The 13,900-nt window shown below is 41.4% G+C and overlaps 1 protein-coding gene and 1 long non-coding RNA gene across 3 annotated transcripts in view; one reads left to right on the top strand and one right to left on the bottom strand.

Moving 5' to 3' along the window:
* Window positions 1-9,091, bottom strand: part of rap1gds1 (RAP1, GTP-GDP dissociation stimulator 1) — a 35,811-nt gene extending 26,720 nt beyond the window's left edge. Inside the window, exons 1-2 of one of the 2 annotated variants that reach the window (XM_035916436.2) lie at window positions 8,712-9,091; window positions 4,397-4,504 (exon numbers count right to left, since the gene is read on the bottom strand). In XM_035916436.2, the coding sequence (XP_035772329.1) occupies window positions 4,397-4,504; window positions 8,712-8,715 (112 nt within the window). In that variant the 5' untranslated portion in view covers window positions 8,716-9,091. The remainder of the gene's footprint in view (window positions 1-4,396; window positions 4,505-8,711) is intronic. The other variant, XM_035916437.2, reaches the window with a different exon arrangement.
* Window positions 1,979-3,009, top strand: LOC148105937 (uncharacterized). Its single transcript, XR_015718663.1, has 3 exons — window positions 1,979-2,205; window positions 2,369-2,549; window positions 2,924-3,009. It is a non-coding gene; the product is annotated as an uncharacterized LOC148105937 (long non-coding RNA).
* Window positions 9,092-13,900: the final 4,809 nt, after the last annotated feature.

The raw sequence follows: 13,900 nt of genomic DNA, 5'->3' as shown, positions 1-13,900 counted from the left end.
TACCTTCAACTTTCTCAATTAAAGAGGAGTGGGAAAAGGAATTTGGGATCCCCCTATCAGAAGATTTTTGGCAGGAGGTCTTACGCAACATAAACACGCCTTTTATTCCCATCACTGTTTAATTCAGTACAAAATTATACACAGGTTACTCAAGGGAAAGACTTCACAAAATGTACCCAGACTGCTCCCCCCTCTGTGAAAAATGTATGATACATTATGGAAATCTGTTACATTGTTTCGCACTTTGTCCGAGGCTTCAGGGTTTTTGGTGTGACATTTTTACCTACTTGTCTAATATTTTTAAGAGTAAGATTGAGCCAAATCCGATAGTAATTATCTTTGGGATCTCCAAAGAAACACAAAATTTACAACACTCTCAAAAAAGGTTTATGTCATATGCATTGATTATTGCAAAGAAACTGATCCTGCAGCTTTGGAAAGGCAAAGACCCAGATAGCAAGGAGACATTGAACAGATGTTGATTTTCCATCTGAACCATCAGAATCGTCATGCTTGAAATGTCAACACAAAACCAATGTTGAAACAACATTGAAATACTGATGAAACCTGACACTGACATTGAAATAACATTGATTCACTGTTGTTCTGTCATCGTTGATTGTTGATCTATTTATAGTTGACAAGGTGACAACAATCACGTTGAAAAACCATTGATTTATGGTTTCGCGGGAAATTAAAGCTGCTACCACTTGGACTATTCCATAGCCCCCCCTCTCACAGTGGTACATCCCTTCAGGTAACCATTGTCTTGTACGGTAGAGCGGGACATTAGATTTACTCTCAGCGGAATTGACCGGAGAAGGCATCAGTTCATGCACTGCACTGGCCTGCACCACGATTAATATAAGGTAAGAATGAATGACTTTTGTTCTATTCGTTATTTCCACGGTTGCATTTGAATAACAGTAAAAAACAAACAAACTTGTTAATGTAAAGTTTCGGACAAAATGTGGGAGCCCGAAATTGTGTCTACTTTCATCTTACAATCCGGCAACAAATAAACTGCACTGCGAACAAAGTCAACAAAGAAAACATTTTCGTTTCATACTTTTCCGTTATATTCCCTTACAAAGCTAGCTTTAACGGTTCGAGGGTTCCTTTGTTCTTGCCGTCGCCTCGGCGCTTGACCCAGACTTTCGCTCTGCAGTTGCTTTTTAGCATAGTACTACAAAAAATTGTAAATCTGTGATATATGATTGATAAACGTAAAGGTAACTGTATAAATGTGTTCAATGACTTTGTTACTTTTAATGATTGGAGAGCACCCGCTTCGATTCGCACTCAATTCAAACTTTACGTTGCACGCTCAGCTAACTTTACGTTGCACGCTCAGCTAACTTTACGTTGCACGCTCAGCTAACTTTACGTTGCACGCTCAGCTAACTTTACGTTGCACGCTCAGCTAACTTTACGTTGCACGCTCAGCTAACTTTACGTTGCACGCTCAGCTAACTTTACGTTGCACGCTCAGCTAACTTTACGTTGCACGCTCAGCTAACTTTACGTTGCACGCTCAGCTAACTTTACGTTGCACGCTCACCTAACTTTACGTTGCACGCTCACCTAACTACGTTGCACGCTCACCTAACTTTACGTTGCACGCTCAGCTAACTTTACGTTGCACGCTCAGCTAACTTTACGTTGCACGCTCAGCTAACTTTACGTTGCACGCTCAGCTAACTTTACGTTGCACGCTCAGCTAACTTTACGTTGCACGCTCACCTAACTTTACGTTGCACGCTCACCTAACTTTACGTTGCACGCTCAGCTAACTTTACGTTGCACGCTCAGCTAACTTTACGTTGCACGCTCACCTAACTTTACGTTGCACGCTCACCTAACTACGTTGCACGCTCACCTACCTTGCGTTTGCACCTTTTGTCCACACGTAAACTGCGTTTTATTATTTATTTATTAGGTTTTCGCCTCTCACTGCTTAAGCCATTAATCTTTCTGGAATTGTTTTTTTAAACAGATGCGACCTCACAAAAGATATTAGCTATGCTGTCAGACCTGACGACAGCTGTTAACGAACTCCGTGAGGAGGTCAGAGCCATCCGCCATCCCTGCTGAAATGAATCGGTAGATGCTGGGGTACTGCCTCTGGATTTGCCCTTGCACAACATTGAGGAGCTAAACAATGCAGAGGCAGCTCTTCAATCATAAGAGGCAAATAAGGCAATGGTAAGTATATAAAGGTTATGTACACTTTGTAACTATAAAGTGTAATAGCTGTCAGATGTGATTTAAATACATAACAACGGCCTGTTGATTAAACACACAAGCACTTGCATACACATTTAAGACATGAGACACGCTAATTCCATCTCTTAAAATGTGTCTATAGGTGAGACGCTTTGCCTTGATTGGAGGGACCACACTGGAGGTGCGAGTCCGCCGTGTAATGGCTTATGCCATTACAAACGAGCTGGCCTCGGTACTCAACTGGGCAGGGAAAAAAACCAAGGACCAGACAAAGCAAAAAATGGCATTTAAAGATACAGCGCTCTGCAAATGCATATATGGTGGTAAGTTTTACAGTTTTTTTGCTATATTACTTTGTCTTTCTTAATAACAAGACTTTCATGTCCGGTTAATCTGGAGATGGAGTCTTTGGTCTTTGGCTTGTTTAGTCCTCGGGTTGTAGTTGTACAGCCCGAGGACCCCATGTTTATTTTGTTTTAAAGGATACACGGCACACCATGCTAAGACTTATCACTTTTTCCGCTCATAGCTCTTTGGGAATCAAATGCGGCAGTTTGCAGATTTACGCCTGGTGACTTTCATGTTTATCAGCCTAGGAGTTTACATACTTTCTCCCCGCTTAAGACAGTTAACAAGAGCTTATTCGTGTGCTCTAATTCACTTTTTGTGTTTGTGTGTGTGTGTATTTTTTTCCTAGATGGCCTGACGCAGCAGTTAGGGGCAAACTCTATGTCCAAGTTTGTCTTTGCACAAGCAGTGCAGAAATGGCTCCGATACGCCCCAGATCGTATGGGTATGGGTGGTGCAGGACGCACATCATGATCCCCATCCCAGAGTAAAAAAATTACAAACTTCTGTGAAACATATAAATGTAAATAGGAAACTGTCTTTTAATAAAGTATTTAGCAAACGAAACATGCCTATTGACCTTTTTTTGTTTATTTTTTTTCTCTGTTACATCACATGCAATGCTTTCTTATTTTAGGATATTAATATTGACATGATACATTGTGAGACATTTGTTGTTGTTTTTTTTTATAAAGGGTGTCCAATTTGAGGAATAAGTACAATTATGTGTTTAGGTGGTTTAAGTATTGATGGAAACATGCAGTAGTTTAGTATTGGTTAAAATACCTATAAAGAAAGGTAGATTTCCAGTCATGATTTAACTGTTGTTTTAATAAAAAGCAACTGTGCGAAAGAGGTGGAAAATCAACACCATAGCTCAACAGTGTTTCAATATCAGAATCTGACATTGTTTCAATGTCAGGTTTCAACATTGATTCAACATCAAAACCTGACGTTGTTTCAACATTAAAAAAGGGTGCAAGAGTGACGTTAGGTCAACGTCACACTTCAACGTTGATTCAATGACGTCGCCTGATATTGACTCAACGTTGTTTCAATGTTTCCTTGCTATCTGGGGAGACTCCTGTGTTAAAGACGTGGCTTACAGAACTTACAAATACTCTTCATCTTGAAAAAATAAGATATACCATGAATGATAATGTAAAAGACTTTGAATTAATCTGGCACCCTTTACTTACATACCTTTGGAAAATATGAACTTTCTTTTTTTCTGGCAGTCGGTGGATTGGGGCCCATAGTGGGTGTTTTTTTTGTTGTTGTTTTTTTGTCTTTCTTTCTTTTGATGTTGTTTATTTGTCTATTTTGTAAGCTTAGAGAAAAAAATGGGGCATAAGTTCTAACAATTTGTAACAACCATGACACTTGCTCCTAATAAACGATATTTGAAACAGAATCAACAGAATCAAAGACACGTGCTGCCCTCCTGCCACACCCACACCAGTAGGAGCACCACGGTATGGACACAGCACCGCTGTTTAGGAACCTCTGACTATTTAGATTTCTCATATTGACAGTGAGGTTATTTGAAGCTGCACAATCTTTATAGTGGTCCATATATGAAACTGCCAACTGTGTGTACTGTAACTCAACCAACTTTTGAAAAGTGATCACTCTGCGAGGACGTGCAGAAGACTAAAAACAGAGGACGGGTTAAACACATTTGTAAAAACACTGATTTACGAGCTGAAGTCTAAACATGAAGACTGACATTTATTCACATGTTTCTGAGTTGCAGTTCAGAAACGTGGTCCAAAGGAGGCGTGCTGACAGATGCACACGGAGGTTACACGCCTGTACTCACTGTTGTTGGCGAGGGCTTTCAGCAGGCAGTCCAAACAGCTCTCCACACTGTCAGTCGCGCTGTCTGTTGACGCGATCTTCAGTTTCTCTAGGGCGTCACTCAAGTTGTCTGGAAGCAGAAACATTTCATCACCAAAGGTCTGACAGGCTTGGACTGTGGAATTGTGGGAAAAAGCTTTGAATGATGTTTATTAGCTTCAAAGGCTGAATGTTAAAGTACCTGCTGACTGCACGTCTCCACACACACGATATTGCTTTTTTAATTTTACACTGGTTTCAAATGATGTCTGCAGCTTATCTGTCTCTGGATCTACAGTAACTCCACCTCACCGGTGCAACTGGACTTAAGTACCACACTTAAGCCAGTTGGCTTAAGTGTGGTACAAACAAACCATAAATACAACAGAATACTAATACTTTCCAGTGCTGCCATTATCGAGTACTAATCTAATACCACTGTTAAATTATGCAACTGTAACTCTCAGTGGGAGAAGAGACTGGGAGTTATAACCACACAGCTCAACTATATTTCCAATAACATCATCTGTGTGTTGTGCTGATGATTGTGTCACATGATGAGACAAAGTCATGTCTACTCTGAAGAAGCAGCCTCACATCTGCCATTTGGCCTGACACGTTAAAGCAGCACTCATAGATGTTATATCAGTCAGTCAACTGTGGTACGCGTACTTCTGGTGGTACTGGGAAGTCTCCAGATTAAATAATATAACATGTTCAGACTGAGGGATTTCTGAAACATTCAAACGTACAGCTCTGTTATCACTTCCAACATAGATGAAGACAGGAAACTAAAGAGCAGTGACGTTTGTAGGGTTACTGAAGTTGGGCTAGCTGCTATATAATGATGTGCTAACACAGCTAAGCTAGCATAAACACAGTGAAGCTGGAGGATGAACGCTAACACTTTTCCACTCGATGAAAGCTTTAAAATGAACAGTGGGAATAAAAACCGAGACAGGCCGACAGCGATCGCCGACTGTTTTCAGGGGCTTGTTCAGATTAAATAGAACAAGATACAAAGTAGGGCGGGGCTATATCATTCTGTTCACGGTAATACCGGTATAATGTTGGGCAACGATAAGAAAATGAAATATCGTGAAAGAATATGGGTAAAACGTGCATGGGCAGTGCCTTTGTTTTCATACGCACGTGCGACGCAGTATGAGAAGAGTGAAAGTGGATCGTTGAATGAAACGGATGAACCTGAACTGGTTTGTAAAAATGCTGCAGCTTCAGTGGTGGAACTGGTTTAGCTTTCGTCCGTCAGATACACAACAAAGCACTATTTTTGGAAGAGAATGCTAGCGGGCCGTCGTTATTACCGTGTTTTTGGAAAATACGGCGCACTTAAAATCAATCCTTTGATTTTTCTGAAAGTCGACAGAGCCCCTTATAATCCCGTGTGCCTTATGTATGAATTCTGGTTGTTTACTGACCTCGAAACGATTTTATGTGCACGGCGCTCGAAAATCTGTCAAATGTTTCAGTACGACTTTGCTAAGCTGCGAAGCCGCACCGCTTGATGGATTGTCGGAGTATTACAGTGATACGTACTGTGCTTCAACATAATATTACCGTATTGTGTGTGCGACCTCTTTTTAAGTTTTGTGGATATTATACATGGTTATGCTGAGGATATGTCGGCCAGTTTCCACTGGAAATGCCTTTTGGTTAAACTGTCAGCGAGGAATTTGTAATTTTTATATAACTTTAATGCACCTAAAAAACAGCTGCTTGTTTAAGTGAAAATACATTGATGGGTTTTTTTGCACTAATAAAGTTGAGGAGTTGTGAAGTATTTTGTCTCGTGTCAGTTATATCGTTATCACAAATTTTCAAATGTATATCGTGATAAATATTTTTGGCCCTGCTCTACTACAAAGTATTAAAACATGTTAAAAACACAACAGCCTTTTTAAACGTAGTGTAGTTTACTCATTCGTCATCACTTACTGACCGCATATCCCTCCTGTTTTAATGCAGTACAGTTATTATTATTATCACTCATCCTGTTCATGACAGTTAATATGAATAACAATCATATAAGAAATAAAATTGTCTCGTGTAAACTGTATGTGGTGTTAAATAGGCTTTAATGTGGGTCATAAGGCTGGTACTTCAAGAGCCATAGATGTTATGAGGTGGTACTCACTGTGAAGCGCTGTGTTACATGAATCAGCTAAACATAGCATTGCATAAGAACAATGCATAAGGGGCCCCCTTCATGAGTGAATGAAACCAATAGTAAACAGAGTAACTGTAACGTTGCCCATGTATTTTCTGACTGATTTAAGTGTACATGTCTCCGTGTTCATTTTACATATGAGGTATAATAAAAGTGGGTGAACAGCACGAGGCTGTGTGGTTAGGTGTTGGTCATGTTGGTGCTCAGTTACAACCATCGTTGATTGGATGACCAGACTCCCCAACACATGTTGTTTCCAGTGGACGTCTACCTGTAGACGTCCACCATCTATTTACAGTTTGTAAGTCAGATTTCTACCATATTATTCCATTTTTGCTCCTCACCTGTCGAGTGTGCCAATAAAAGCAGAAATACAAAACTAATTCAACTGCCAGTGTTTGTCATCTAGGGTTTAATTCTAATAACTCTTCTTTTTGCTCCCTCGTCTGCCTCTGCCTGAGCTAATATCATTTTCAAAATGTCCCATTCTGACATATTATCAGAAAGCTTGAACGACTAAATATTAACATCAGTATCAGGTCTATGATCCAGTACTGGTGGGCAGAGAGAGCAATATGTCAGGAGAACAAAGGCAGAGTAAGAGCTTAGAGTGGGATGGAGGTGTTGATACAGGAAGGAAAACTGTCAACATGAAACATCCCTGAGGATCTGGTCACATACCGACCTCATCAGCCTCCTTCTGTCCAAAATGTTTAATCATCTGATTTCGCTCATTCTTCTTCTCTTTATTTTATTCAGTTCAATTTTATTTATCAAGCACCAAATCACAACAACAGTCTCCTCAAGGTGCTTTTATTGTAAGGTAAGGACCCCACAATAATACAGAGAAACCCCAACAATCACACACCCACTATGAGCAAGTAGTTGGTGACAGTGGGAAGGAAAAACTCCCTTTTAACATGAAGAAACCTCCGGCAGGAGTGGCTTATTGTTGTGCCCAGTTAGGGGTGAAAGAACAGGAACAGACTGTGGAAGTAATAACTAATTATTACACCTGCCAGCATTTAATGAACAAGAGTAAAGAAAAAAGGTGAGGAAAGAGGAAACTCAGCACAGCGTGGAAAAGCCCCCACAGCCTACACCTAGCTAACAGAGGACTCAGGGTCACCTGACCCAGCCACGAGCACTACAAGTCATCAATCTGCTGATCATTGATTGAACTGAATCCCACGCAGCAACAAACCACTTGTTGTTTGGATTAATATCTAAAACAGATTATAAGATGTTCGTCATTAGTTCGAGTAGTAGTGACTATGGGCAGCTTTAAGTGTTGTGCACACAAACACAGTCCCTTAAAAAGTATCACAGGTGCTGATGCACTGCACAACCCACACAAATGGTATGAACAGGCATGATGGACATGATGCCAAATATACAGTTGGTGGAGTATTTCGCTTGCTTGAGCTGTCAATCATTGACGCCTCTTCTTCACAGGAGTGCTGCATTTGAAGCCTGACAGGTAAGCATGTACAGCATGCTTTAAGGCCAGCTCACACACAAACCTACAAAGATGCGGTGGTACATGAGCTCAGTCTGTCCACAAACAAGATGCAGAAACAATAACGTCACATAGAGCAGTGCAATGCACCCAGCAGCACAAAGTGGGCTGCTGGGTGCATTGCATAACAGCTGTGGATATGGAAGAGTGCCATGAGCTCCATCAGCAGCAGCGCACTGCCATTTCAGAGGATGCACATTCATCCAACCGAGGGCTGCTTCGGCCGCTTCCCAGTCCCAGCTACGCTGCGGGAAAGCGGCGATCAAACGTAACACTTGTCCGGCTAAAGCGCTGTTACAAAGGGAGGCGCGGACAGTGGGTACCCCACCCACCCAGCCGAGCACTGGACAGACACAAGCACACGACCCAGCTACAGTCAGCTTTTCATTAAAAACAGCGTTAAACACGGTGGAAGCAGAACAGCACACGCAGCGGCTGTAACGCCGACACACAACGCCCGCCGTCATACACACGTCGCATGCTGCGGCCGCTTTCATAATAAGCATCTGACGATGCCCCGACTGAATGGCGAGAGCCGAGTTGGTTAGCAAACCGGCACAGAGGGAGTTGGCTAGCTAGCAGTCTACTCACCCATCGTGGCAGGACGTGTCTGTGGAAGAGAAATTGGCGTGTTGAGCTCCGTAAACAGAGTAGTACTAGCGCCGCCGTTCGCCTGTTAAACCGCCTCAGAATCGTGAAGTTAGCGGGTGGAGGTTAGCTAGCTTGTTAGCCACTTTAAATAGCAACCACAGCCACAGGGCTGGTAGGTCAGGCTAATAGATCTGACTTCCTCTCACATCCACTTTCACAGTTACGACGTGTAGGCTGGGTCTCGTATCAACGACTGGCGTTGACATGCCACGGTCAAGTTAGCCGGAAGGGCTTCACACTGCAACTTCCGGTCTTTCAGCTTAAAACATTTGGCAGCGCTTTGAGACCTGTCGATGGTGCTCATCGCTGCCCGGAAACGGAAAATGTGGCAGAAAAGAGCGCACGTACTTTCCTTCCGTTACTAAAAGAATTCTTATTTTCTCTCTCGCTCGCTTTTAGGACGGTCCTATACGGACTACAACTGTTTCCTGCAGGCTAATGTAAAAGATTTCATGACTGCAACAGCGGGAAACAATACTCAAAGGTCAAAGGCGGAGCCGCAGCAGTGGCAAATGTACAGACCTCATGTTTTTAACTTAACAACAGATACATTTGAGTAAAGGTTTAACTGCAGCCACCTTGAAGGCCTGTGGTACATAGCCGATTATTAGAGATAGGTTGATCATATATAAGATCGAAGAATTAATCAATGGCAGGACTTCTTTGAGCAGTTTTGTAGGAATGGGGTCTAAAAGACACGTTGATGGTTTGGAGGAAGTAATTATTGAAGTTAACTCAGAAAGATCAATTGTAGAAAAAGAGTCTAACTTAACATCAATGGAACTAAGAGTAGCTGTAGATAATATTACATCTGTGGGATGATTATTGGTAATTTTTTCTCTAATGATAAAAATTTTATTTGTGAAGAAGTTCATGAAGTCATCACTAGTTAACGTTAAAGGGATGGTTGGCTCAAAAGAGCTCTGACTTTTTGTCAGCCTGGCTACAGTGCTGAAGAGAAACCTGGGGTTGTTCTTATTTTCTTCAATCAGTGATGAGTAGTAAGCTGTTCTGGCTTTGCGGAGGGCTTTCTTATAAAGCAACAAACTATTTCTCCAGGCTAAATGATGATCCTCTAAATTTGTGACACGCTCTGCTCTGTGTTGGTACAGGGCATTGACGATGATAACAGTGGGTGGATTATATTCTTAAACTTAGTTACAGCGCTTTCAGAAAGACATCTACTTTGATAAAGTCCACTCTCCACTGCTGCATAATCAATTATTGTAACTGTAAATGTTATCAGGAAATGATCAGACAGGAGAGGGTTTTCAGGAAACACTGTTAAATGTTCAGTTTCTATGGCATATGTTAAAACAAGATCTAGAGTGTGATTAAAGTGGTGGGTGGGTTCTTTTACATTTTGAGAGAAACCAATTGAGTCTAACAACAGATTAAATGCCATGTTGAGTCATTTTTAGCATCTACATGGATGTTAAAATCACCCACAATAATTATTTTATCTGAGCTGAGCACTAAATCAGATAAAAAGTCTGTACAGAAACATTTTGTCAGAGCAACAAATACTTGCCAGTATTTGTTGCTCTGAGAGAAACTTCATCCATTCACTTCCACTTATCCTTTTCAAGGCGCTGGAGCCTATCCAGCTGTCATAGGGCGAGAGGCGAGGTACACCCTGAACTAATCTACATTCACACATGAACGCATCAGAGTATGAATGTGAGTATGAATCAGCTCTGAGTCACTTTAATCAGTGTTATAAGTGATGCATATATTACTGTACATGTTTAACTGTTTGTATATGTAAGTGTTGAGTTCCACCACTAACCTTGTTCTCTGACCTTTTTGTTTGTTGTTCTCTGCACTTGGGTGATCTTTACACTCCTGGAGTTGCTGCTGCACCCTCCACCTCCACTATTTCTGTGACTCTGCCCCCTCCACCTTCTGCCTACCTCTTCTGCTCCATCATCACAGCTTCCCCACAGGAGACATCACAGGAGACATCTCCTGCATCCTTCTGAGCGACCCTGAACATTCCCTGACCCCTTCAGGGAGAGTGAGAAAGAGCCAAGGCTTTTCTGACGCAGTGTATGCTGCTGTTTAAACGGTTACCTGTGCTTCTAATTTCATGAAGATCACTTTCATGACTAATATAAATTTAAGGCGGAGCTTCAGAACACCTGTGTCCACAGGTCGTCACAGCAACAGAGACAAGACGCAGATTTGACACTGTGACATGAGAAGCAGAGGGAGCAAGAGATGAATAAACATGAAGACAGAAACCTACGCTGGAGACATGACACACTAAACATGGTTTGTAGGAACAAAACCTACGAACCAGAAATCACCAAAATGTAAGCAGAAACGAACTGAAACGAAGCAGATCAATGATCCAAAAACACAAAGTCGTGACAGACTCTTTGAGACACACAGATTTTCCTCCACAGTTTACTGTTGTCAAACTGGAAGTGAGCAGTGTGACTGTAATAATCCCACAGTAGTAGTTACTAACAGGGCTGGGAGATGAATTATGTTCTTTTAAACAGTTACTCAAACAAGATCATTAGGATAACATTTCATTCTAATTTCACTTGCATTTCTTTGAAGATCTCATCTATTCTTATATCTCTGCTGTCAATCAACCTATTTTCTTTACACTGGTCTCTTTTACCCCTCCTTAAAAGCCCAACTTCACTCTCAGTTTAGTTCAGGGTGAATGAAGCCTGCTCACAGAGGTTCATCCCTCAAACCTGAGACATGGATCAGTGTCCTGTGGGCCAGTGAGGGGCAGCAGCCTTATTAAGGTGGCTGTGAAGTTCCAAAGGAGCTGCTTCCTGTATCCTTCTCTTCCATGTTTAGCATTGATTTATCTTTATCACATCTTAATTTGAGGAAATTGTCTTGTTTAAAGCTGAGTAAACCCAAAACATTTAACTTAATCACCTTGTCAAATGACAAGATTTCTTATATTAAACATTTAAAAATTGGTTATATTCGTGTCTGATAACAATTGTCACGGTTCTGGGTATTTCTGACCCAGCTTTTTGAGTTCTTGTGTTTTTATATCATGTTTTGAGTCCTTTGTACTGTGTTTGTTATTTCCCTGTGGTTTCAGTTCTGGTTATCACAGGTTTGTTAGGTTTTGTAATATAGTTTCCCTGTGTGTTGTGTCTACTGTGCCTTTCTGTCCCATGTTTCAGGTTCCTATGTTCTGTCTCAGTTGCTGTTAAGTTTACATGTCTAGAGTTCAGTCAGTGTTTCCTGTTTTACTTTGAAGGTCCATGTCTCATGTCAGTGTTTCTAGTTTTGCTTCCCTCGTCTCGTCCAGCCTGATCACTCCCAGTTGTGTCTCAGTCCTGTATTTAAGCCCTGTGTTTCTCTTTGTCAGTGTCGTAGTCTCCCTCATGGCTGTGTTTCCCTGTGTGTCTGTTTATCCATGTCCCAGTTTAGTTTGATGTTTTTCATGCCGTTCTGCAATAAAGCAGCTTTTTGAGTTTAATTCCTGTGTGGTGAGTTTTGGGTTTGGGTCCTTCTCCTGCCTGCACACCGCCCAAACATGACAGGGCTCTCTTCTTTTCCCTCTTTTTAAAAAAACATTAACACATAAGTGAGAGTGTTTTGAAATAAGTCAAGAAATAAACTGTCCCATTCTCCTTTATTAAATGTATCTGTGTACTGTATGTATTCTGCCATGTTTAGTGTGTTTAAAGATTTCAAAAAAGGTTACATGTTTGCAGGAAACAGGAAGTAGGTTAAATAGCACATATTCAAATAGCACATATTCAACACACAAGCAATAAAAATGAACAGAAATCAGAAATATTTTTTTACTGATTTTAACTCGAAGTGCTGAATTGGTTATGTTGGTAGTTCAGTTCACTTCAATCTGTATCGCGCCAAAGGAAATCAAATGATGGTGTTTTTAAGGCGCTTCATACTGTAAGGAAACGACTTTACAGTGTATTACTGTGAGTTTGTTACCCTACAGTATTAAAAGAAAACCCAACAGACGAACCCCTCTGAGCGAGCACATGGCGACAGTGGGAAGGAAAAACTCCCTTTTAATAGGAAGAAACCTCCAGCAGAACCAGGGAGGGGCGGGGCCATCTGCTGCGACCTGTCAGGGTTTTCAGAAATGACTCGATTAAAGAGCTATTATGATTTATAACCAGCCAATTTAAAGTCTCTAATTAGTTTTATAAACATGTTTTGAGTCTATATCAAGATCTCCCTGCATTACAGAAACCTTATTTCGTTTCCTGGTGAACATTCGGCCTGTAAATGCGAAAAAACAATGTATGCGAGTTTTTAGATAGTTTGGCTGCCTCGTCTATGAAAATGTTACGATTGTGATGTTGTGGTCTGGACAATCCAATTCCACGAATTCCAGAATGCTTTTGCATGCTTCCACCTTTTACAGAGGGCTTTGAAAATCACCTTGTGGGAGTTTTTGAACTTCTCAAAGGGGATTTTATAAGATTCATCCGTGAGTTCAGCACAGATTTGGGTTGTTGGTGATGGCAGAAACTGTCCTGACTAATAACCTGGCCTGACTCTTTTACAACCTGCATAACAAGTTCTTCCAGACAGTTTCCCACCAAGAATCTGTATTTTTGCAGTTCTAGTTGATAGATATTAAACTGGTTAACCCTTTCTTCACAATGACTGATCCTCCATTTTTGATGTTTTGTGCTGTGACTTCTGTAGAGGTTGCCGTGTCATCACTGATGACAGGGTCTGGATTACTCAAGGCAGTCTTGTTGTCTTCTTTTGCTTTAGGGTGGATATTTATGGGAATCAGGCTCCAATCGTTAAAGCAAGGCAATTTCTTAATTTGCTCGTGTTTTTGGGGCATGTGTTCCTCGCAGCTACAAGTTTTAGCAGGGAGGGCCACTGGTTTTGGGGGGGGGGGGGGGGGGGGGTTGTTTCCTGGGCAGGCCTCAGTGCTACACCTGCCAAATCCGAGCACAGGTCCAACATGTTGCATATTGAATCTATAGTGGATATAGATCTGGGTGACCTGCCTGACATTTCTGCCACTGTTCTTTTGTAATGTTGTTTTTGTAACGTTCAAACGTTCAGGAACGTTCAGCCTCACAGTGTTTGCTGTGGCATTTATCAGATTACTCATGGCTGTGTTTTCATTATGTTTGAATTTGTATTTCTTA

Source organism: Neolamprologus brichardi, chromosome 3 (genome assembly GCF_056152115.1).
Source record: "Neolamprologus brichardi isolate AB-2024 chromosome 3, ASM5615211v1, whole genome shotgun sequence".
In the NCBI taxonomy this organism is placed as follows: Eukaryota; Metazoa; Chordata; class Actinopteri; order Cichliformes; family Cichlidae; genus Neolamprologus; species Neolamprologus brichardi.
Note: the sequence above shows the minus strand (reverse complement) of the source record. Positions and strands in the feature narration are given on the sequence as shown.